Raw genomic sequence first — 25,655 nt, forward strand, 5'->3', positions numbered from 1 at the left:
TCCAGCCCCACACCAGCATGGTTTCCGTAGAGTGCACAGCACCACCAGAACACCCAGGTAAACCGCGGACTAAACCAAAACCGCCCCTGCGAGAGGACTGTTCTAGTAGCGTTGGACTTACAAAAGGCTTTCGATACAGTCAGCCACGCCACGCTACTAGATGACATTTTACAGTCGACACTCCCGCCAGGGCTGAAGAGGTGGACCGCGAACTACCTGAGTGGTCGTCACTCGCCGGTGATATTTCGAGACCAAACCTCCAAACAGAGAAAAATAAAGCAAAGAGTACCGCAGGGTGGTGTCCTTTCACCCTTGCTTTTTAATTTCTATATTTCGAAACTCACCCAGCCACCAGAGGGAGTCTCACTGGTCTCATACGCCGACGACTGCAAGATAATGGCGTCGAGCAATGACATTGATGACCTATGCGCTAAGGTAAACGACTACCTCGGCCGCCTTTCTCGCTTCTTCACTGCGAGAAACTTAAAACTTTCTCCCACTAAATCCACGGCGACCCTTTTTACCACCTGGACAAAGGAGGTCAAGCTGCAACTTCAGGTGCACGTCGAAGATACCCCAATACCGACGGTAAATAACCCCAGAATTTTGGGAGTCACCTTTGACAGCTTGCTCTCCTTCTCAGCGCACACAACCGCTATTGCAACGAGAGTACAGAATCGCAACAAGGTCCTCAAGTCGCTCGCCGGCAGCACTTGGGGCAAACACAAAGAAATGTTACTGTCGACTTTCAAAGCAATAGGCCGACCGGTTCTGAACTATGCCGCGCCTGTCTGGTCGCCTGGAACCAGTAATACGCAGTGGGCGAAGCTACAGACCTGCCAGAATACTGCCATTAGGACCGCGACAGGATGTCTCCTGATGTCCCCAATTCAACACTTACACGATGAGGCTGACATGCTCCCTGTTAAGGAGCACAACAAAATGCTCGGCAAGCAGTTTCTGCTAGGGTGTCACCGCAGGCCTCACCCAGGATCAGACAGTATACATACAGGCCATTAACGATATCCATCGGGAGACCCTTACCACCTTCTTAAGCTCCCGACCCCCGAATGCCGTTATCGGAGTCCAACCACCACCCATCGCAGATGAAGAGCTCCAGCTTCCCCGAGAGTCCCGCGTAATCCTGGCACAATTACGTTCTGGATACTGTAGCAGGTTAAACTCCTACCTATCCAGAATCGACCCCGACATACTAAACATATGTCCAGCATGTGAAGGCACCCCGCACGACACTAACCACTTTTTCACATGCCCCAACAAACCCACTCATCTAACACCCCTCTCCCTCTGGACCCAACCCGTCGAAACAGCCAGTTTCCTGGGGCTACCGTTAGATGAGCTAGACGAAGACGACCGGTAATTACACTACACTGACAGGGCGAAGATACTGCTACAACTACAACAACAGTGAGTGCAAAGCTCCTGCCACGAAAAATGTCATCATAACTTCATCTGCCGTTCGGAGGCGGCATAAAACTTTCGGTCCCTCTGTGGAAAAACATCGAGATATGCACCACGAATAGGAGCAGGAGCTCGGCCAAACACCCAAAATGGGTGAAAGCGCCAATTATACAAATACAATTAAAATAAAATTATAAAAGAATTTAATACCGATTTAATATAGCTTTAGGAAAGAAAGATATAGTGCTGAGGCTGTTCTGGAAGACAAATCAACGAATGAGGCTGCTTATATTTAATATGCCAATCCGTCGTCGGCGGCCGCCGTAGCCGAATGGGTTGGTGCGTGATCACCATTCGGGATTCACTGAGAGGTCGTTGGTTCGAATCTCGGTGAAAGCAAAATTAATAAAAACATTTTTCTAATAGCGGTCGCCCCTCGGCAGGCAATGGCAAACCTCCGAGTGTATTTCTGCCATGAAAAAGCTCCTCATAAAAATATCTGCCGTTCGGAGTCGGCTTGAAACTGTAGGTCCCTCCATTTGTGGAACAACACCAAGACGCACACCACAAATAGGAGGAGGAGCTCGGCCAAACACCTAACAGAAGTGTATGCGCCAATTATTTATTTTTTTTTAATCCGTCGTCATTTATGTGAATCATGAAGTGTCACATTTTCTCCCTACATCTTTAGAATACAATTTTAACAAACGTTCGGTACGAAACTTACCTCCATAACCAAATTGACGCAGTCTTGTGATTCTTTACAGTCCAACAATGCAACGACATTCTCATGATGCAACTCTGTCAATTCTTTCAAAATTTTGATTTCTTTTCCAAGCAAATTTTGGGTTTTGATCAACCCCTTTTTGGTGATGCATTTTATAGCAACGGGAAAATGTTTCTGCAAAATGAAGCGAAAAGGAAAAATTTTATTAACCTTTAGAAAATTATAAAAATATACAAAATAAAGGCATCTTAAATATGATATGCACGTAATAGGACATTCGCCTAAATATATCTTTACGCTGCCATAAATAATCAAATTGTAAAAAAGTTATCGTCTATGAGCTGTCGCCATTCGGCAGGTGGTGGCAATGTTCCAAGAGCCGTCCTGTCAAAAAAGCTTTTAAAAATATCTTCTGCCCTTCTGCATTTGTACGGCAAAATCTTACGCACTTAAGGAGTTAGACCACCATAGCCTAATGAATAATTTTGAGAAGGAAATTATGTTTTAGATTTTGAATCCAATTTAAAAACCAGCCCGAAAGCATTTTGGCATTTCATTAATTCAAAAAATAGTTCTCTAGTATCCCATTTATTTTCCTAGATTCGTTATCTGCTAATACGAATACACCTCCTGTATTTCGGAATACTAGTACAATCTTCTTAAGATGTGCTCAATAGCATTTCCCGACTTAAATCGCTCTTACTGACGTTAATGGTTTGCCTGCAGATTCTCAATTGATGAATTGATTCAGTCTGCGAAATACTGTTGCTGATTGTTCTTATTAAGAGTATTTTCTATAAAATTCGCATCAGATCCCTAGAATACAGAGTAGTTCTTAGTACGGCTTCTTAGGTCACGTGTAAACTCGAAAAAATTCCTATCACCAGAGCCTTAATTGAGTTTAATAGAATCTCACAATAAGTAATATAGTTTAGCACTCTTTTATTCCTACTTACATCTAAAATATCTACGTCAAATCTATAAGAATTTGTTATGTTATTAATTGACTAAGTAAGTAAATAAATAACTATTAAATATCGAGGAACGCGCCTCGTGCCTCACTGCCAACTCTTTTAGAGATAGGAAGTTCTCTATATATTTAACAGTCGTGTGCTCCGACTTTTCAATAAGCGTATTGGGCGTGTGATAAACGCCCTTAAGAAATCTTACGTGCAGGTCTATCAGCCTTTAAAGGGCCCTCAAAAAGAAAGATTAAATGCCGATTGATCTAAAATCCTTGGGAGATGTCCACATGTGAGCCCTTACATACCTTGGGTATGAAGGCAGCTCTCACAGCTCTCCACAATTGAAATATGCAACTCCTGCCTATGTCGCTCGCATTAAAAGGGGTCAATATTTCTGCAGTTGAGTTTAACGCCCAAGCCAGGCAGTGAGTGCTTATACACCAATGTTTGGTGTGCTTCCCTCGCTGCTCATCATCCAAAACCCGATTCATCTGTCATGCCCATAGGCATGGAATTCATCGAGAATGCGACTGAACTCTAGGACTCATGGCAACCAAGACGGCTTTTCCCACTTAGGCAGCGATATAGTGAACAATAACTCTCGAGAGCAATATTACAAACAGAGGTGAAATTCAATCGATTCCTGCTGAAAGTCTAAATTTTCCTTCGGGCTTCCTGGAGTAGATCCGGAAGATTTATGCTATATACAGCACAGTCCGCACTCCTCAGGTTCCTCTAGGAGGATATTGTTAGACCGGGTTTGTTTAATAAAGCCTTTATTGTACAATGCATAATTTTTTTTGAGAAAATTTCCTTTCTTAGACAGCCATCTGAATTTGTAATTTTTATTTAACGATTAAACCTGTGAATTGTTGCCTAGAAAGTTTCTAGGGTTCCTTTTTTTGAAGTATATATTGTGCATGAGGCCTTGATGTTTCAATTTTTGGTTTCGGGCATGAAAGTTAAAAAATGTATCACTCTTTAAAAACGCCCAAATAATTCGAAGTCGCAAGAGATTTAAAACTATTTAATTTTTTCACTCAAATCATGAACGGCATCACTGATCACATTTGTTTGGCCGCCGTAGCCGAATGGTGAGTGCGTGACTACCATTCGGAATTCACAGAGAGAACGTAGGTTCGAATCTCGATGAAACACCAAAATTAAGAAAAACATTTTTCTAATAGCGGTCGCCGCTCGGCAGGCAATGGCAAACCTCCGAGTGTATTTCTGGCATGAAAAAGCTCCTTATAAAAATATTTGCCGTCCTGAGTCGGCTTGAAACTGTTGGTCCCTCCATTTGTGGAAGAACATCAAGACGCAACCCACAAATAGGAGGAGCTCGGACAAACCCCCAAAAAGGGTGTACACGCCAATTATATGTAAATATATATTATTTTACATATACTCGTATACATATGGAAGTGTAATGTAGAATTCAGAGCGTTATCTGCGTAAATTTTTTGGGCTGGAATTTAGAACAATGCCGATCTTGGAATTTCTGGCAAACTATAATGTTTTTTTTAATGAAACTTGGTGGAGATGTTAGTGAGGTGTTAAGGAACACTCTTTATAACTTTAAATTAATCGGGAAATAATAATTTTGGCTGGAGTTTAGAACAGTGCCGATCTTGGAATTTCTGGCAAACTATAATGTTTTTTTTAATGAAACTTGGTGGAGATGTTAGTGAGGTGTTAAGTAACACTCTTTATAACTTTAAATTAATCGGGAAATAATAATTTTTTAATTATTTACATTCAAAATGCCCTTGGGAACATCAGTATAATTTGCCACATTAGGGTGCGGCCAGAGTGAACGCTGATGCCGAGCCGAGCCGAGCCGAGCTTATTGACGCTTATTTTCATGCGAGAAGAAAATTTGTATATAACACAGTGAATGCGAGAATCAGCGCTGAAATTTTGTTTATTCCATGTGTTTTGCTCTTATGTCATTTAATTTTGTTGTTCATTTGTGTTTATAAAATTGCTGTACACGGTAATGGATTCATCTGATGAAGAGTATTTTGCTTCTCCTAGTGTGATTAATGCAATTATTAACACAAAAGAGTTTGGAAAACATCCAATTACACTAAAAAGGAATGAATTTGGTGAATTTCATCATTTATATAATGATTTATCTTATATTTATTTCGTGGAGGGAGCCTGAGAAACGGCTACCCCACTCCATTGGCCAGTTTTTTTCGATTTTCGTGGTGTGGTGCACTATGGATTCCTTCCACCTGGCCAAACTGTTAATAAGGAATATTGTTTAAGCGTTATACGTCGTTCACGTGAAGCAATTCATCTAAAAAGACCAGAATTATGGGCCAACAACTCTTGGTTTTTGCATCACGATAATGCACCGTCTCACACTGCTCTCGTTCTTCGTGACCGTTTCGCCAAAAATTCCACGCATATCGTTCCGCAACTACCGTATTCGCCTGATTTGGCTCCGTGTGACTTCTGGCTATTCCCAAAACTCAAGAGACCACTCCGTGGAACGCGTTTCGAGTCGATTGAGGAGATAAAAGCTGAATCGAAGAAGGTGCTGATGGCTATACCGGAAATGGACTATTTGGCATGTTTCGGGGATTGGAAAAATCGTTGGCATAGGTGTATTTTATCGAGAGGGGATTATTTTGAAGGGGATGAAATTGATTTACAAGAATAAATAAAGATTTTTCATTTTACAACCAAATTCACCTTACTTTTTGCCCACAGGTAAAAAAAGAAAATATTAATCCTGGCAATCCTAATAAGGATAATGGAAAACTTTTATCAAATTATTGCATTGTCATCGGTCCTTGATAGGTGTGCAAAATTTCAAGTCGATCAGATTTTTAGAAGCCAGTGAAAATTAAGCTCGAAGATTCCGTTACATACATACATACATACACACATACATACAACCCGACTTAATAAAAGTGTGTTAAAAACACAACTGCACTCTAAAAAGTAAACATCAACAATCCAAAAAAGCGAGCAAAACGCTTTGAAACTGTTTTCTCGCACTCATCGGCTTTGCTCTCTGCTCTTGTCGGCGCTCACTGTGTTATATACAAGCTTATTTGTATTGACTTGTATGTAGCCAGTTTTATCGCACTGACAATCTTTATCGCACTGACAATCTCGGCTCGGCTTTCAGCGTTCACTCTGGCCGCACCCTTACACTCTATATTTTTTAACATTTCACTATAAATCACCAAATATACACTCACACGCGTGTTTGTACCGATTTTTATGCTAATATTCTAATTATATCTATTAAAATTAAATGCAAATTCATTTCCCTATGCAATCACATTCCAATTTTAAGCGCGAACAAGAAGAAGTTGGAATTACAACAGTATGGTGTTGCCGGATGCCTACAAATGAAAACAAAAATTAAGTACTTGAGTTTAGTGTTAATGATGGGAATGGGGGTTATTGTGCCTGCTTACTACATACACGCATATGACGTTTTAATTTTGGGTTCAATGGTTTTAATACGGAAAGGAGTTTTACGCAAAAATACTGTGCATTGCGTAGCCGGAGTTGGACTGATGAGGGTTATTTTTTTGAAGTGCGGCCGAAGGCCGCCCACGCGAAAAGGAGTTTAACGCAAAAATACTGTGGATTGCGTAGCCGGAGTTGGACTGATGAGGGTAATTTTTTTGAAGTGCGGCCGAAGGCCGCCCACGCGAAAAGGAGTTCTACGCAAAAATACTGTGGATTGCGTAGCCGGAGTTGGACTGATGAGGGTTATTTTTTTGAAGCGCGGCCGAAGGCCGCCCATGCGAAAAGGAGTTCTACGCAAAAATACTGTGGATTGCGTAGCCGGAGTTGGACTGATGAGGGTTATTTTTTTGAAGTGCGGCCGAAGGCCGCCCACGCGAAAAGGAGTTCTACGCAAAAATACTGTGGATTGCGTAGCCGGAGTTGGACTGATGAGGGTTATTTTTTTGAAGTGCGGCCGAAGGCCGCCCACGCGAAAAGGAGTTCTACGCAAAAATACTGTGGATTGCGTAGCCGGAGTTGGACTGATGAGGGTTATTTTTTTGAAGCGCGGCCGAAGGCCGCCCATGCGAAAAGGAGTTCTACGCAAAAATACTGTGGATTGCGTAGCCGGAGTTGGACTGATGAGGGTTATTTTTTTGAAGTGCGGCCGAAGGCCGCCCACGCGAAAAGGAGTTCTACGCAAAAATACTGTGGATTGCGTAGCCGGAGTTGGACTGATGAGGGTTATTTTTTTGAAGCGCGGCCGAAGGCCGCCCACGCGAAAAGGAGTTCTACGCAAAAATACTGTGGATTGCGTAGCCGGAGTTGGACTGATGAGGGTTATTTTTTTGAAGCGCGGCCGAAGGCCGCCCATGCGAAAAGGAGTTCTACGCAAAAATACTGTGGATTGCGTAGCCGGAGTTGGACTGATGAGGGTTATTTTTTTGAAGTGCGGCCGAAGGCCGCCCACGCGAAAAGGAGTTCTACGCAAAAATACTGTGGATTGCGTAGCCGGAGTTGGACTGATGAGGGTTATTGTTTTGAAGTGCGGCCGAAGGGCGCCCACGCGCCTAAAGGAGTTCTACGCAAAAATACTGTGGATTGCGTAGCCGGAGTTGGACTGATGAGGGTTATTTTTTTGAAGTGCGGCCGAAGGCCGCCCACGCGAAAAGGAGTTCTACGCAAAAATACTGTGGATTGCGTAGCCGGAGTTGGACTGATGAGGGTTATTTTTTTGAAGTGCGGCCGAAGGCCGCCCACGCGAAAAGGAGTTCTATGCAAAAATACTGTGGATTGCGTAGCCGGAGTTGGACTGATGAGGGTTATTTTTATGAAGCGCGGCCGAAGGCCGCCTACGCGATAAAGAGTTCCACGCAAAAATACTGTGTTAATTAATTTAATTTAATTTTAATTACTTTATTATTTTTTGTGATACGCTTAATATCATTGTTTTTAAGTTTAAATGAGTTGTATGTTTTTATTTTCAAATTCATTTCTCAACTTTAAATTACAGCAAAAAATACTGCAGTTTTACAATGAACCTTCCACTGAACATCCCTGCGTGCGAACTTCGTTTTCATTTCAGGTGTATGGCAACACCAACTTTTCGCTAAATTATAGAACTTTAACATTAAATTACTTAAAAACTATAAGCCTCCGCAGGTTCTGTTTTCAGTTTTAAGATGGGGATACACCCCTCTATCACCCCCTTTTTACCGTTTTTTCCAAAGCGATCGGCATTATACTAAATTCTAGCCATTTTTTGTTTAGGGTAATAGAGCAGCGGAATTAAACGCGTGTTCTTGTATTCAATAATGCATTGTATTTCGTTTGTTTTCCCTTTTTTATATTCTCACTGTGATATATTTCTAATTTACCTCTTATTTCATTTTCGGTACCTATTTCTATTTCACTACCTTAGTTGCTTGTATATACATATTTGCTTTTTTGTTTGGTCAATTGCGTTTTAATTTACATATTATGATTTAAAACCGACCGAAAGCATGCAAGGTAAAATGTATAGCTCCTTTGCAGATTTATATTTAAGCTCGCCATGACACACCAGTATGGAAATATTTAACTCATATTTTATTATATATATGTACATATATTTTCATATATGTTACTTATATTTAAGTTATATTTACACATTTTTATACTATAACTACATACATACGCACATAGGTACGTACTTGTATGCACATATTTGTATGAATAAGCAAACGAAATATGCGTTGTATATAGTAATATTTGCTATGCCGTAAAACCTTCGAACCAAGGAGTTACTTGAAAAAAAAAACAAAAAGTTACTTACTTTACGATGACGTCCTTTATAGACCACGGCAAAAGCACCATGGCCTAGCATGTCCTTTGAGCTGTACTCATAGTCCCCGACGATATTCATTGCAAACCAAATTTATTATCAATGGAAAACAAAACGTATGCAATAGTCGAAGTTTTTCAGCTGTTACGGAATGAGATTAGAGTTCAGTTTATTGAGCACTTATTTCACTTGTCAAACGTAAATATGCACCGAATTGAAAAATATTAAATCACATACACAGTCAATGTATATATTTATATGTATATTATTTAAAATTTGATATTCACTAATTTATTCCCAATTTGTTAATGATATATAAATTGAATTTAACCAATGGTGACTGGTTTTAGCGTATTTTACGGAATTTCAAATTGTACAATTCAAGACACGTATGTATATTCTTCGGAGATACCACAGTTATTTATAAGTAGTTTTACTTTTTATTATTTAAACCATTGTCCACAACTTATGAAAGAAATTTAATTCTTCAAGTATTGTACCACAATGCTTCTCGTAATATAAACAAAATGACTTCCGAATTTCAGCTGTCAAACTTGAAGAAAAGTAGAAGAGAAACAAGACAAACCCAGTAACAAAAAAATGTATATCATTTAAACATACATTACAACATTTACGAAGCCGTACAATAAGGCGAACTTTTTGTTTAAAAACAGAAACAAAGAAATTATAAATTAATTTATAAGGTTGATAGGAATTTCAAATAAAATAATTGAGAAAAATTGTCGGTTTGACTTTTCATTATTGCCACGAAATATATATATGATTAAAACATAATGTCTAAGTGCATGGACCTAATATATTGTAGCGAATGGTGAAGTTCGCAAATCGACTGGCAACAATAGCGAACGAGATGCCAAAACAAGAACATGAATTAGTCTTGATGGCGATAGCAGGTATCGAGACAGATCATTCTTTCTGGGGGTGGAATTATGATGCTCACACTCACCAACTTAAACGTACGTCCGTATCAGCTGGCACGGTGAAATATATATATTAGGGATGGGATTATTTTCGAATAATATTCGAATAAACATTATTCGAATAAAACGAATAATACTATTCGTTTCAAATAATTCGAATAGTTCATTATTCGAATACCTTACTATTCGAATACCTCACTATTCGAATAGTTTACATTTTCGATCAGGTCATCCGTTTGGTCACGGTACCCCGAAATCATTAGGTAATTAACTATTCTCAATTTTGCTACTTTCGTTAAAAGTATACATTTTAGTTTTTAATAAATTAATTTAACATAACTTGTATTAATATTATTTGGAAATTTTTTATATTTTGTACATATTGGAAATAAAATTATTCACCTCTATAATACTCTAATTGGGCACCGCTATTACTAAATGTTTACATCTTGGCAACTTTGAAAAACGTGTTTTGATTTTTATTTTTTTAAGAAAAAAATATGTTTTTCTGTTTATCGTATTACTTGACTATATGTGCAATGTATGTTTTCCACCCCCATTAGTTGGTTTAGGTATATTATTGTATACCTGGTGCACTGTACCAAGTTTAAGTTTTTCCCATTTGCTATTTAAGAAGTCCTAGAGCAGAGAGAGATAGGTGATTAGAAAGTTTAATCTTTAACCACAAACCATAGTACTAAAATTCTGCGGTATTATGTTCTTGTTTCCTTTCTACCTGTTTGCTTTTCGAAGCATAGATAGTCATAATTTAATATATTAACGTCGACGCAAAAAATTATTGCGTCATTTTGACCTGTCTTTAGAGCTGTAACAATATCAGGCAGCGATAATGCGTGATAAGTTTATGAAGATTTTGCAGGTGTTTTCTTCAATTGCAATGCTTCAAACACGGTTGGTGTTGGCTTTCCATTGCTATTCCGATAAATTTGCTTATAATTTCTAAGTGCGTGCATCAAATTTGAAAATTATAACATCAAATATAGTCACTATATCAGCCTTTTGATTTATAGTACTTTTTATTAATTACCATTAAGAATTAATAGCAATATTTAAGTGTAAAATGCTTAATTTTTGCATAAGCTTGAAAAAACCCATATTACAGATGCTTATTTTACTTATTCTATTATTTCAAATGATCTTCTAAATGTTTGTAATACCGTGCAAAATAAATATGCGCGACGATCTGTCAAAGGAACGATAGTTAGTAAAGAATAAAGCGAACCCGAAAAAGCGAGTCAACCAATAATGAGATTTGATAGAACTTTTGTAGTTTTAAAAGAGTTAAATTAACCTTTAGCCTTCGTTAAATCAGTATTTTCTAAAATAGTGAAAATTTAGAATTCAAAATCGCGCGATGATTCGATAAATCATTATCTTCAAAAATGGTGAAAATTTCGCCTAAAAAATAGCGATAATATAATATTTTGATAAAAAGCGTATATTTTGTGTTAAAAGTGATAAAATAATAATTTCATAAAAAGTGAAAATTGGGTGTTTCCTTTGGAAATGTTCATATATATATGTTAAAAAAAACATATTTTTATAAAAAGTGAAAAGCGCGGGATTTTCTGGTCCAAATTTTCGCCTGAGGCGCTATTTTGTTTGGAAATGTACATACGTATATACATATTACAAAAAAAAAAAAATATTTTTATGAAAACTTTTTTAATTTTAAATATATATTTTTACAAATACTGAAAATTTGGAATAAAAATCGGGCGGTGCTACAGAACAAAAAATGTTCTAACACAAAATTTTTATAAAAATAATAAAGGGTCACTTATTTTACAATAATACAACATTTTCATAAATAGTATGAATTATAAAACCTAAGTTAAATGCTTGTTGGGTTAACAATTGCCTTATACATTTCTTTTCAACGATATTTCAGTACAAGATGCAAGTACGGTAGTAAAAAAACTAATTTTTAAGCTTTTCATAGGGGTTCTATAGGGACCCTAGGAGGTTGGGACTTTCATCGTTATAATGGTGCGGCCTTGATCTTTCTATTGGGCATGGTGGGAGATGCCACGGCCTCTCCTCCTCCGCCACCCCATCTAAATATATCGTGGTAGTAATGGAAAGTTTAGCCACGGTTGCATTGGAAAATCAATTTGTCATTTTCTCAGTACACTTTTCTTTTCCTTAAGATAATTATTTAACTTTTGAGTGCACCAATCAGATTCAACGATGCACTTAATAACAAAAAATATGCACTCAATTTTGATTATAATATTTGCATTTTAATTACTTTAACACAGTGTAACCGGGTGGAGAAAATGTAGACTTTTACGGCTTTACGGCTTTTTTGAACACTTTATCTCGAGACTGCGTTAGTAAATATTCGCACTACCTCCTTCTCATAATTACGGAAAAACTTTAAAGTATTCTCTAAAGGTATAACTTTACTTATTGAAATGAAAAATTCACAAAATCTAAATTAAAAAACCTTGATTTTTACTTTCTTACGAAGAAATTAAAGCGAACGAGCAATAACAACATACGTCCGAAGCGACATTCGACATTCTAGAGATGGCAAACTACCGATGGCACTATCGATGTATAGAATTTTTTTTTTTCTTTTGCCTTATGCCAAGGATGATAGAAAATCAGGTTGCACCAAGGTGGATTTATTATAGGTGACAGCAACCACATATAAGTAAAGCCCTATATGTATTTGTTGTTGCGTTTGGTCCAAGCATCACGTCAAAATCAGTAATCAAATGTTAACATAGGAATGTAATACATACAAATAAAGCATATCATTTTGACGTAAGCCATACCCACGGCGAAAAATTCAGCTGGGCGAATGCTAGGGAAGACTTTGGTATAATGTATATCGCTTTGAAAAAAAAAACGGTTAAAAGGGGGTGATAGAGGGGTGTATCCCCATCTTAAAACTGAAAACAGAACCTGCCGAAGGCTTATAGTTTTTAAGTAATTTAATGTTAAAATTCTCTAATTTAGCGAAAAGTTGGTGTTGCATACACCTGAAATGAAAACGAAGTTCGCACGCAGGGATGTTCAGTGGAAGGTTCATTGTAAAACTGCTGTATTTTTTGCTGTAATTTAAAGTTGAGAAATAATTTTGAAAATAAAAACATACAACTCATTTAAACTTAAAAACAATGATATTAAGCGTAGCACAAAAAATAATAAAGTAATTAAAATTAAATTAAATTCATTAACACAGTATTTTTGCGAAGAACTCTGTTTAAGCAAAAAATATAAAGACTTGATTACTCCGAAGCTGTACAAGTAATAAATTTATTGAGCGTCTCATTTTTCAATAACTGTTTAAAGCTAACTGTGCATAGATGAATTCGAAGAAATAATACCAATAATGCTATAAATTGAGGTGGTGCCAGACTGGACGAACTGATGAACATCTTAAGGTGGTGCCAGACTGGACGAATTCTGAACATCCTGCCCGGTTGAGGCGCTGGCCTCAAAATGCTCTGCGTCCAGAAGCCGGCACAATTTCTGTACCGCACGCGTCATCATACCGTTCGCCGTCTGAAGCGTGACATTACGTATTAAACCATTGCTGCCCGGATGAACCGCAGTTACGCGCCCTAAGCGCCAATATGTTGGTGGTAAGTTCTCATGTCTTACGATGACTATGTCTCCGATCTTTACGTCCCTTGATTTCGTCTGCCACTTGTTTCGAGTTTGAAGGGTAGATAAATATTCCTCGCTCCATCGTTGCCAAAATTGTTGATGTATCTGACGCAGCCAGAGCCAGTGCTTAATACGGTTGGACGGAATTGTTCTGATGTCAGCTTCAGGGACTGCAACCAGTGGAGCGCCAACCATAAAGTCGGCAGGGGTCAAAGCTAACTTATCATTGGGATCATCGTATATAGGTGTTAGCGGACGAGAATTTAGGCATGCTTCAATACGTGTCGCCAAAGTCTGAAGTTGGCTATACCATAATGACTGCGCTCCAACGAGGCGCACCAAATGATATTTGGCAGATTTTACCGCAGCCTCCCAGAGACCACCTTGATGAGGAGCGCTGGGAGCGATAAAGTGCCAATGAGTACCGAGATTCGCCAAACTTTGTTGGTTGTTGTCGTTCTGCCAAGCAGCCAAGTCTTCTTTAAGCAAACGGTTAGCACCTGTGAACGTAGTACCGTTGTCACTATAGAGATCTCGACATGGAGCTCGTCTACTTGTAAATCGCGTAAATGCAGCTAAGAATGCATGTGATGACAGATCATCAACAACTTCAATATGCACGGCCTTAGTCGCCATGCAAACGAAAACAGCTAGATATGTTTTGATCGTTGTACGCGACCTTTTTGTGCCGATGCGCACTGTAAAAGGCCCGCAATAGTCGACGCCTGAAGATATAAATGGCCGTGCTGCAGTAATGCGATGCCTGGGTAAGGATGCCATCTGCTGAGATAACGTTACGCCTCGATGTCGTCGGCAAATAACACAAGTCTGCACAAAGCTTCGGACTGCTTGCCTTCCGTTCAATATCCAGTACCGTGCGCGAAGAGTTTGAAGAGTGATTTGCGCCCCACCATGAAGCGTGGTTTCATGTGCGTGTCGGATGAGTAAGTGTACCAAACTCCCATGCTTCGGTAAAATTATCGGAAAACGTCGATCTTCTGGAAGGTCAGCGTGACCAATACGACCTCTGACTCGCAATATGTCGTTACAATCTATGTAAGGGTTCAATGACCTTAGTTTGCTGGAGCTGGATATTTCCGATCCCTTCCGAATCAGAGACATATCAGTCGCAAAGGTATATTGCTCGTTTCGGATTAGCACGTTAAGAGCATCGTCCATTTCTGTAGGATTGACGATCAGTCTTCGCAAATGTCGGCGAACTGGTAGCCACCGAAGTACGATTGCCACGGTACGAAGAAGCTTTTGCAATGAACTAAAGCGTTCGCTTAATGGAATTATTTGGCCGTCTAGACGTCGAGTTGTAAGAATGCTCGCGTGGGCCGTCGTTGCTACAAATGATGACACTCTCTGTTCACCACGTACAATGTCAAGCTCGTCATCTTTTAATTCGATTCCAAAGTAAATTGGTAGCTGTTTGTCCATAAGCCATTTTGGCCCTTGCCACCACAACTGATGTTCAACCAGTTCTGATGCTCGGATACCTCTACTGGCACAGTCTGCCGGATTTTGTGCAGACCGTACATAATGCCAACGATCTGGTGATGTCAGCTCTTGAATGTGACGAACACGATTGGAAATGTACGGCTTGAGAGTAGTTGGAGGTTTACGTAACCAACATAACACGATTCGCGAGTCGGACCATAAATGATAAGAAGCGTCCGTTAGACGTAAAGCAGTCCGCACACTGTCAAGTGTGGATGCGAGTAAATGTGCCGCACAAAGTTCTAGGCGAGGAATCGTTGCACCCTTGAGTGGCGCCACTTTGGTGCGAGCTGTTAGCAATGATACAGTTGACCGACCTTCACCGTCTGTTGTCCTAGTATAGAGGACAGCCGCATAGGAAAGTGAACTTGCATCACAAAACCCAAGTAGCATAGTAGTCTTACCCTCAGCCAAACCTAACCATCGTGGTACACGGATACGGTTTATCACGTCAAGTTCTCTGTAAAATAAGACCCACGTATTTTGAAGTGCATCTGGGAGTGGTGCATCCCATTCTAAGCCAGCAGACCACAACTTCTGAATAAATATCTTCCCGGCAATAACAATTGGAGCAAGCATGCCAGTAGGATCAAATAGTTTGGCGACCTCACTTAAAACCCGACGTTTTGTGAGACATCCGATGTTCTGGTTTAGATTCGCTTTGAAAAAGATCTCATCTGTTGTTGGGTCCCAACTTAAACCAAGCACAGTTGCCGTCGATGGTTCACTTGCTAACTCTACGATTGAGGAATTGTTACTAATTAAACGCTTTACAACCTCACCACTATTAGAACTCCATTTTCGTAAACGGAACTGTCCGGCCGACAAAATCGCACTCACATTGACAGCGAGTTCGAAGGCTTTATCCTCAGTGTCACAACTGATGAGAAAATCATCTACATAAAATGATGACAGAATCGCATCGCACGCAACAATCGACTGATGGCCATCTGCGACTACGTTGTAGTTATCATAACTGCATTGATTGAGTGCGCGAACTGCGTTGTACGGGCTACAAGCCATCCCATACGTCACTGTAGTTAAACGGTATACTGCTAGGTCAGTGTCTGGTGATTCTCTCCAAATAATGCGTTGGAAATCCCTATGTTCGGGAGTTATCAGAATTTGATGGAACATTTTCTCGATGTCTGCTGTTAATGCTACGCGAAAACCCCAAAAACGAAAGATGATATTCACAAGTGGTTCTTGAATCATGGCTCCCACCAACTGGACGTCGTTCAGTGAGAGGCCGCTCGTGGTCCGCGCTGAAGCATTGAACACAACGCGGAACTTTTCCAGAACCGCATGGTGAGGGATGTAGTAGTTGACCCCCCCATCTCCAATGTGACTAACGGGTTCCATATGGCCGAGGTCCGCGTATTCGCGCATGAAGGCAATGTATTTTTTCTTGAGCTCACAATTCGCTGCTAGTCGTCGTTCAAGAAGGTGAAATTGTCGTAAAGCATGGGCGTATGAGTTGCCCAAAGCCGGTGCGTCAGGATGAAATGGTATATGAACCATGTAGCGCCCTTCCCTTGTGCGGGAGTGTGTGGTCAAAAAGATTTTCTCACATTCATCTTCGCCGTTACAATCTTGTGAAGGCACTTCCTCTAACTTCCAAAAGCTTCTTACGAGCTCCTCCAAGCGTGCGTCCTCTTCGCCTTGCTGGGTGCTGAAGGAAAGAGTTGGCGGCGTTGCTGGCTGCGCTGCTGGCACTGGACCGAAGACAACCCAGCCGAAGCGGGTTCGCTGGGCGTGTGGCTCATTGAGGCCACCGAGTCTTATGTCCCCTTCGACTGCTTTTCCCCATACATCCGCACCAATAAGAATGTCGATATTGCTAGGAATGCCGAACTGCGTATCGGCCAATTCTAGACCATTCAAATGCTGCCACCGTGTCATGTCAATATGCACTGTTGGGATGACCTTAGTAATTAACTGCGTGACAAGTGCAACGATTTCCAAACTGAAACTGGAATAGCGCGATTTTAACGTGAGTGTGACACGCCCACGTGTACGTGCGTAGGAGTAAGCTCCGATTCCTTCCACCGAAACTTCGCATTTGCTCCTATGAAGAGACAAAGAGTTAGTTAATTTATCTGTTATAAAACTGACCTGTGATCCGGGATCACAGAGCACCCGCGCCAGACGTCCATTGGTAGAGTTGCCGCATGCGTATACACGCGCAGTTGCCAATAACACTGTTGAACTCGCGTTGGCAAGGCAACCTACCACAGCAGGCTCTAGTCAGAGATTCGAATTTCTGGATGCAATAGCAGTGACGGCTCCTTCCGGACACGTTGACACTGACTCTGATGGATTCTTAGATAATGATTCGCGGCAAAGTAATGAGTTGTGCTTACGACCACAGTGACGACAGTTCCCCGACGGACATTGTCTTGCTGAATGACCTTGCTTTAGGCAGTTAAAACAAAGCTTTGTAGCCTTTGCAGCAGTAATTCTGTCTTCGTATTTCATCACAAGAAAGCGTGCGCATTTCATAATACGATGTGCACCTTGGCAGTATGTGCATTTACCCTCCTCTGCAGATACGACGTGTGATCTGACAGCTCTTGACGGACCACCAGCGCGATGATGACTCTTGGACGTAAATTCAACCCCATTGCTCCATGTGACAACTGTTGTGCTGAGGCTATGAGCCCGCTGACCCAAAAACGTAAGCAGCTCATCGAGGCTCGGAATTTCGGTGGGTGAACAGCTCATGTTCCATTCGCGCTGTGTAGTTATCGGAAGTTTCGAAACTATTATCGGTACGACCACAGCATCCCATTCGGCCACTGGTAGACCCATGACATGTAAAGCTCGTAGTGATTCATGTACCGTGTCGACGATGAACAGTAACGCAGTTGGTGTGTCCTCAGTTGTCGGCTTGATATTGAGTGAGCGTGACACATGAGTCTCAGCCAGTTGCCTTCTATTGTCAAAACGTTCTTTAAGCGCCTTCCATAAATCAGCGTATCCCCCAGAATATACACTCCCGACGAGCGGTACAGCACTTGCGCTTACTGCCTGCCGCAACTTGCCTAACTTGTAGGCCTCAGGATAGTCTGTATTGTGGACAAGCAATTCAAAAACGTCCTTAAACGCCAGCCAATTCTGCATAGTTCCATCGAACGTTGGAATTGCAAGCGGTTCTAACTTAACCTCACACTCTCGCACAGACATCACAGCAGACTGACTCGGTTTTGCACCCATGATTGCACGGTTCAAGTGGGTACATGCATTGTTGTAAATACCTTCAACCTCTTCCCATAACTTCTCGTGGGCCTCCAACTCGGCGTTTGCTGCATTGCCCACCAACAGCTCATGGTTGGTCACGAAACGTGCATAATGTGCTGACAATGATTTCAACTCTTGCTGAAGATGAAATTCATCAAATGCACCCTGCTGGAATCCACTCACCCGATCGTGTATGCGTTTAATGGCCTTTATTGCCGAAGCGCGCGAATTTAATTCTGCCATTAGCTGAACAATAATTTAATTAAACGGTTCTATTTCACAATTTAATTATTTGTCCTCACAGGAGGCACCAAAATGTTTAAGCAAAAAATATAAAGACTTGATTACTCCGAAGCTGTACAAGTAATAAATTTATTGAGCGTCTCATTTTTCAATAACTGTTTAAAGCTAACTGTGCATAGATGAATTCGAAGAAATAATACCAATAATGCTATAAATTGAGGTGGTGCCAGACTGGACGAACTGATGAACATCTTAAGGTGGTGCCAGACTGGACGAATTCTGAACAAACTCCTTATCGAGTGGGCGGCCTTCGGCCCTCATCAGTCCAACTCCGGCTACGCAATCCACAGTATTTTTGCGTAAAACTCCTTTCCGTGTTAAAACCATTGAACTCAAAATTAAAACGTCATTTGCGTGTATGTAGTAAGTAGGCACAATAACCCCAATCCCCTTAATTAACACTAAACTCAAGTACTTAATTTTTGTTTTCATTTGCAGGCATCCGGCAACACCATACTGTTGTAATTCCAATCTTCGTCTTATTCGCGTTTGAAATTGGAAATTGATTGCATGGGCAAATGAATTCGCATTTAATTTTAATAGAAATAATTAGAATATTAGCATAAAAATCAGTAAAAACACGCGTGTGAGTGTATATTTGGTGAATTTTAGTGAAATGTTAAAAAATGTAGAGTGTAATATGGCAAATTATAGTGAAGTTCCCGAGGGCATTTTGAATGCAAATAATTAAAAAATTATTATTTCCCGAATAATTTAAAGTTATAAAGAGTGTTCCTTAACACCTCACTAACATCTCCACCAAGTTTCATTAAAAACAACATTATAGTTTGCCAAAAATTCCCAAATATACATTGTTCTAAATTCCAGCCGAATGCTGTCACCTATAATAAATCCACCTTGGGTTGCACCTTCCGAATTCGCTGTGCTGTCAGAGCCCATCAATAAACAAACAAAAGGAAAGGCAATTACTTGCTTGCACAATTTTACACGCGGGACTTCGTTTTCAGTAGTTTATTTAGTTTAAATCTCACAATATTAGCAATCACTGAGTTTTCACAAACATGTAATTCCTGTTTCTTTTGTTTGTTTTGTTCGTTTGTTGTGTATGGGTAAAGATCTAACGTCACTCCTCACAAGTTCTTGAGTGCATCGCACGAATACCGCAATTTCTAGATATCGTAACTTCTTTCTTGTCGCCTGGCAATAATTTTTTGTTTTAGTTCCTCATTCGTTTGGTATTGTTGCCAGACGTTTCGCGAATATAATCTAATCATGTCTAATAAGTAACAACCGTATTCGATCAAACAATAGAATAAGTTCTTATTTCTTACGTGATTTTTTTGTTTTGGTTTTCTTTTTTGCCTCTCAATTAATTTAAAAGAAAACATGAAATCTAAATATTTGAACAATTTTTCGTTAATATGGAAATTGTTTTTCTAAATAACTCCTGTTTGCAACGTTCTGGCATTCCAGGAATATTCATAACTAGGCATCTCGACCCAAAATAATGTACAACTTTCAATGATCAATTAAATTGATATTCAAGACATCAAATGGAATGAATTTGGCATTCATGTTATGATATATTTTAAGTCATATATTGCCAATATCTGTGATACCAATGGGCTGTCAAACATGCAAAATGACAGCCAATTGGTATTTTTTTTGTGACGCTCACATTAGCAGCATCTTTGATGCGTTTTATTTTCCAGGCTATGCATTTCTTTTGCAAAAAGGATTCACCTACAGTCAGAGTCTTTTTTACTCTTCTTCGTATAAATCAAACAATGCATTCAAGTTGCAGTTCCAAGTCTCATTTCGGTAGCTTAACTAGTTTCAGAGATTATAGTGGTTTTCATATTTATGTTAATATGTAGATGACACGTGTCCGAGATATCGAGGTTAAAATTTCTGCACCGAAGGAAGTTATTTCGTTAAAATTCTATATATTAATTACTTTCAGAATTCTGAAAGTGGGTTATAATGCGTTCACATATAAGTAGATGATCTACTTTTTAGAGCTTAACTCCCAATCCGTAATTAAAAATCGAGATTTCCCATATACAATTTCTCTCCCAAAATCTGAAATTATAAAATAATTCATACAAACCTTTGTTATCGATAATTATTATTTCAAGTCTGTAAATATTATTTTAATACAATTTTTGTTATATACTATTAATTATGGATTCATTTTACAGAAAAACGCATGTGCCCATAAACGTTTTGTCCTCTTATTACTTATTATAACATGTAATATAGAATTTCCCCTGCGTATTGCTGTCACAATTTTTTGCAACCTTGGTAAACGTCGCTTACGAATTTCCTCCAACTGTTTATTATTAGGAGCCAATTGCGAAATTAAATAAGCTATTTCTTCTCTTTGTCTTTTCTTTATATCGTTGTTATAATTAAATAAACCAAAAACACCGAAATATTTCACCAAAATAATTTCTATGAAGAAAAACCTTTCACTACATTATTGACAGCTGATTGTCAATTTTGAAGGTAATCTGCCATATGTAAAAGGGTAGAATAATTTCGAGGATTTATTGGTAATTAATGCACATGTGAACGTACTTTTACACTTTCGTACGTCTCCTCTATCGACATTCAAGATGAGAGGCAATTTTTCTTTGGCCTTTGATACAGGCAATCGTAACTTTTACGATGAAACAAGAGTTTTTAGGTGTTTTATTTTAAATTTATTTTATTTGTTACAGTCTTGTTTCCTTGTAAAAATAGATCTTAACTATAAATTCCACTGATTTTACTCTCTGCAAATCATCTCATACGATATAATGCAAATGGTGACCGCTCATTGCAGACCTCATACAATAAATCGCATTGCTTATAACATGAAACTGTCACTTTGGTGTTTTCACAGCTATATTATCATTTACACGATATCTGTGGTGGCAACACTATAAAATTAACGACGATTGAGTATGTTTGTGCAGGTTTGAAATGAATATCGCAGTGTTTTATTGTGCTTGACAATCAGGTGCATATCTGTGATTGGGTTTAATACAACTCACACAAATATACCCATTGTTTACGTTTTCGATTATTTATTCAGTGTAAAAGTCATGGGCAGCAACGGTAAACTGTGCTTAATTTAAGGAATATATTAATTCTGAAAAATAAAAAATATGGAGGGGAGCTTTGAATTAAGTTTGGTTAATGAAACTGCAACTACGTCTCCACAAACAGACGAACGTAACCACAATTCTGTTATACCTTATTCATCGGAGTTTCGATTTTTGGCAATTCAATTTGCACACGAAAAAAATTTGAAAGCCCGACGGAAACTCTTGGAAATGTATGGAAATCATTTAATGAATTTCAAGCGTTCTATCCTTATTAACCGTCGACGTTGGCAAGAAAGATTGCATCGTCGGCAGGCGTTACTGCGATCATTTTTCATCCAACACATGATGGAATTGGAAACGAGTTTTTTAGAGCTTATTCCTATTCCGAAAATAGGTAGTATACAAGTAAAAAAAGAAACCATACCTCAGAACATTTCGTCAACGGAAAAACCTGGAGATTCCATCCACATGCACCGGTTTTACGAAGATGCAATGGGACTATCAAGTGAGGAACACTGGCTCTCAAGTTTTCATATCCAAAAATTATCTTTCAAATGGATCTGTGAGCAGTTAGAAGAAATTGTGCAGCCTCTAGGACAAAATTTCCCCTACCGAAAGATCATTTCCCATGAAAAAAAAATTGCTCTTGGCTTGTATGTATTTGCCAATGGTATCGACTACGTCGAAATAGCTCGTATATTTGAGATTCCATTTCGCACAACTATCTGTAAATTTATGAAATGTTTTGCTGAAGCGATTATAAGAAAATGGAGTAAACAATTTTTGACTATGCCGACAACTGAAGAAGAATATGATCGGATTGGGAATGCGTTTTACAACGCTTCTAATATGCCGCCGGTGGTCATGGGGGTGCTAGGAGTATGTGAATTGACAACCAAGTCGTTAAAACAAGTTAATATCAATGCACATGAGCCAGGAAATTCTACAATCATTATGCAGATGTTGATAGACAATAAATTGCTGTGAGAGATTATTTTTACTTATTATTGTCAGTGTTTCAAATATTTATTTACAGCTTCCGAAAAGTTAAACTAGATTCAAATCAACCAACCCTATTTCTGGAGGCAATAAATGAGATTTCAAATGTAAGAGCAAGCGTATATATATATATATCGGATATATGTATGTTGAAAATCTTTTTGTTCACCTATAGCTTCCACACAAATTAATTAATCAACATCCAGTTTCACGCTTCATTGTGACGCCAAATACCTATTACCCACTAAGAAAATGGCTCATGCACAAATATCAAGATCCTATGGAGCCACACGAATTTGACTTTAATGAAGCGGTTGATAATTTATTTGTCTTCAGAGACCGTGCTTTCCAACGATTGTTTGCACGGTGGCGCATTTTAAAGTGTAATGATGATCTCGATGCTCGAACGATGGAAAAAATTGCTCTGGCCTGTTGCATATTACATAATATCCTAGAATTGAACGAGGAACCGTTCGATAAGGAATGGATGAAATGGCTGGATATAGAAAACGCTAAATTTACTATGAGCACACGATTTAAGCCTGTGCTGAACGTTCTTCAGGGAAGAGCGTACTCATGGGAGGCAGACGGCGCATCTGAAGTACGCGAATTCCTTGGTCGAACTATAAGTTCGACGGAAATGTAGTATTTACCTACCGACCGACTTGACCCAGAAAATATTTAAACGGAAATTGCCAACTAGATATACTACGAATAAAATAAATAGTTTCAAGTTGTATACATACATATTTATTAGAATTAAAATATATATATGCATATATAACAAAGCAGTTTCAATCTTTTAGTATAAGCGTTGTGGGGGGCCCATTGAAGACTTGATGTGCAATGATCGCACGTTTTGCCAATTCTTCTTCAATAGAGATACCAAGAAATTGATAGACAAGTGAATGTTTTGCACCAGTTCATCAGGTTTCATGTCAACATGTCCGACAGCAACGGACAAGCACAATACTTTTTTCATTTGGAACTTTATGGTTGACTTCACTTCTTCGATTTTGGCCATCATGGACTCGGTATGTGACAAAAGACCAGGGAACTTGCCTGCTTTGTTCAATCCTGGTCCCAATAGACGGGGAATTTGTTTGATCAATGACTCTGAAGCCAAGAAAGCGTCGTATGACTTAGCTAGTTTTTTCACTAACTTCTTGTTCTTGTTCAGCTTCTTTAAAGCCTCAGCATCCATGCATTCGACTCCATTAGCCTTGGCCTCATCACAGTGCTGCTGGTCACCGAGGATGCACACCTTCATTTTGGGGCGAGGAATGTTCTTCAACCTATCAAGACAATACAAAATTAGTAGACGTATGACATATCTTACCGTTTATATATTTGCACATTAATCAACCAATATTATCCACAAAGTAACCAAAAGGCTCTTGTGGTTTTCAGGTAATACGTGCAATATATATTGAAACATTATTTCAAAAAACCTGAAAACAAAAATTCAAATTTCACCAACTTACACGATGGCACGTGTCTTTCTTTTATCTTAAGAACTAAAATCGGTCATTGGTAGACCTACTCAGTTTGCTTTTGAGACCCTGAGTGAAGGTCTGCCAAGAGAATTTTACAGCAAATATCACTTGATTAGCTGAGTTTTACAAACCATGTGCTATAAGCAAACTCACTATATCGCACATAGCAGTTCAACCCATGTGCTCACCCACGTACTTGACAGTGCCGGAGAAACGCTTATCCTTTTGGGGATCGTAATTTTTAAGACCGATCTGCAATTCAACCGTCTCCAAAAAACCACGTCTCTTTCTTTGAGAGAATTCCAAAGCTGCATTAACTGACTCATAAAGAGTATCTCGAGATACTTTCGACCTGCAAGCAAAAAGTTCAAAGATATTTTGTTAATAACCACTCGTTAGATTTTGTAATAAATAAAAATGTTCAAAATTTAAGCTAAAATCCTAAACCAGAAATATGTTTTAGGTTTATGCCAAAAATCTTGAGTTTGCTATAGCAATCATTTCCAAACTCCAACAAGTACTGATGAGACCAAGAAGCTGGTTTTAGATTGCATAAAAATGTAAATATGAATTTGAAAATAATTATTTGTGCCCATAAATAAGGATTGCTATAAAATCTTAAGATTAAAAAAAAGGAATAATTGTTACTCACGCCATGTCTACAATCTCAGACGACGACCAACAGAGAAAAGAAAAACTTCTTTGCCTCTTAATTCGACATTCGTTACCAGCACTGCCAGCATTGCTTCTGTAGCAGTGCTACCAACAAAATGCAATAATTTGACCGTAGAGCGTCGCCACACACGGTGCACACGGTGTACAAAATACAGAGTGTGAAGCCTTCCGAAAACAGCTACTATTCACGAGTTTGACTACCGATGATGTCATTTCTGCATATAAGCAAACAAAAGGAAGAAAAAATGCTTATTTGTGAAGAGGAAGATTAAAGAAAAGCAATGGAAACTACCAAACACCAAACGTTTCTACGACAGTCGGTTCTACGTACCGAAACGACCCGGATTTATATCCGGCCAAGGACTGTCACTCCAGCAGCATTCACCGTATGTAAGTATAGGGAATGTTTATGCTGCTACAACAACAACAACAACCAAACACCAGAAATTACGTCCACTCATACACCCTTTGTTGCAAAGACAAAAAAACGACAAAGAAGATTTATTTGAAGGAATTGTTGGTGCTTCACAAAATTTTTATTTGATACTCATAATAGTACTTTAATTTAATATTAATTTAAAAAGCACTGTTATTAAAATCACAATGTCACCAAGTCTTTCACTAAATATTTACCAACAATTAACTTCTCTTCATTTTGTTTATTTCAAGTGATGACGCCAATCGGTTGACAAAACCGCAAAAAGAAACTAGTGGTTTTCGGAATAAAAAATTGAGCTACTTTTTATTGAAATTCTCGCTATGTATTAATATTTGAAAATATTTTTTTATTATACATTTTCGTTGTTTTTACATGAAACAATGTAAACAAAATATTCAATAAGCTTTTATTTGGTATGCAATTCTTTATTGGAAATTCCATTTTTTTAAG

The 25,655-nt window shown here is 38.9% G+C and overlaps 4 protein-coding genes across 9 annotated transcripts in view; 1 reads left to right on the forward strand and 3 right to left on the reverse strand.

Moving 5' to 3' along the window:
- The window catches only part of LOC129242563 (serine/threonine-protein kinase unc-51), a 39,380-nt gene extending 26,964 nt beyond the window's left edge, over positions 1-12,416 (reverse strand). For 2 of the 6 annotated variants that reach the window (XM_054879276.1, XM_054879271.1), the window contains exons 1-3: positions 12,128-12,241; positions 8,906-9,467; positions 2,150-2,323 (exon numbers count right to left, since the gene is read on the reverse strand). In XM_054879276.1, coding sequence (XP_054735251.1) covers positions 2,150-2,323; positions 8,906-8,995 — 264 coding nt within the window. In that variant the 5' untranslated portion in view covers positions 8,996-9,467; positions 12,128-12,241. Of the gene's footprint in view, positions 1-2,149; positions 2,324-8,905; positions 9,468-12,127; positions 12,242-12,337 lie in introns of those variants that run through there. The other 4 variants (XM_054879274.1, XM_054879272.1, XM_054879275.1 and 1 more) reach the window with 4 other exon arrangements.
- Positions 12,417-13,266: 850 nt separating this feature from the next.
- Positions 13,267-18,483, reverse strand: LOC129242278 (uncharacterized). The gene is made up of 2 exons (XM_054878834.1): positions 17,312-18,483; positions 13,267-17,068 (listed from the first exon to the last, which is right to left on the reverse strand). The coding sequence occupies exons 1-2, from the start codon at positions 18,481-18,483 to the stop codon at positions 13,267-13,269; spliced, it is 4,974 nt and encodes a 1,657-aa protein (XP_054734809.1).
- A 2,989-nt stretch (positions 18,484-21,472) lies between these two features.
- Positions 21,473-23,386, forward strand: LOC129240881 (uncharacterized). The gene is made up of 3 exons (XM_054876934.1): positions 21,473-22,579; positions 22,633-22,702; positions 22,771-23,386. The coding sequence occupies exons 1-3, from the start codon at positions 21,657-21,659 to the stop codon at positions 23,239-23,241; spliced, it is 1,464 nt and encodes a 487-aa protein (XP_054732909.1). The 5' UTR covers positions 21,473-21,656; the 3' UTR covers positions 23,242-23,386.
- On the reverse strand, positions 23,323-24,869 carry LOC129240882 (60S ribosomal protein L10a-2). Its single transcript, XM_054876935.1, has 3 exons — positions 24,744-24,869; positions 24,288-24,443; positions 23,323-23,890 (listed from the first exon to the last, which is right to left on the reverse strand). The coding sequence occupies exons 1-3, from the start codon at positions 24,746-24,748 to the stop codon at positions 23,398-23,400; spliced, it is 654 nt and encodes a 217-aa protein (XP_054732910.1). The 5' UTR covers positions 24,749-24,869; the 3' UTR covers positions 23,323-23,397.
- Between the last annotated feature and the right edge of the window lie 786 nt (positions 24,870-25,655).

Source organism: Anastrepha obliqua, chromosome 3, assembly GCF_027943255.1.
Source record: "Anastrepha obliqua isolate idAnaObli1 chromosome 3, idAnaObli1_1.0, whole genome shotgun sequence".
Taxonomy (NCBI): domain Eukaryota; kingdom Metazoa; phylum Arthropoda; class Insecta; order Diptera; family Tephritidae; genus Anastrepha; species Anastrepha obliqua.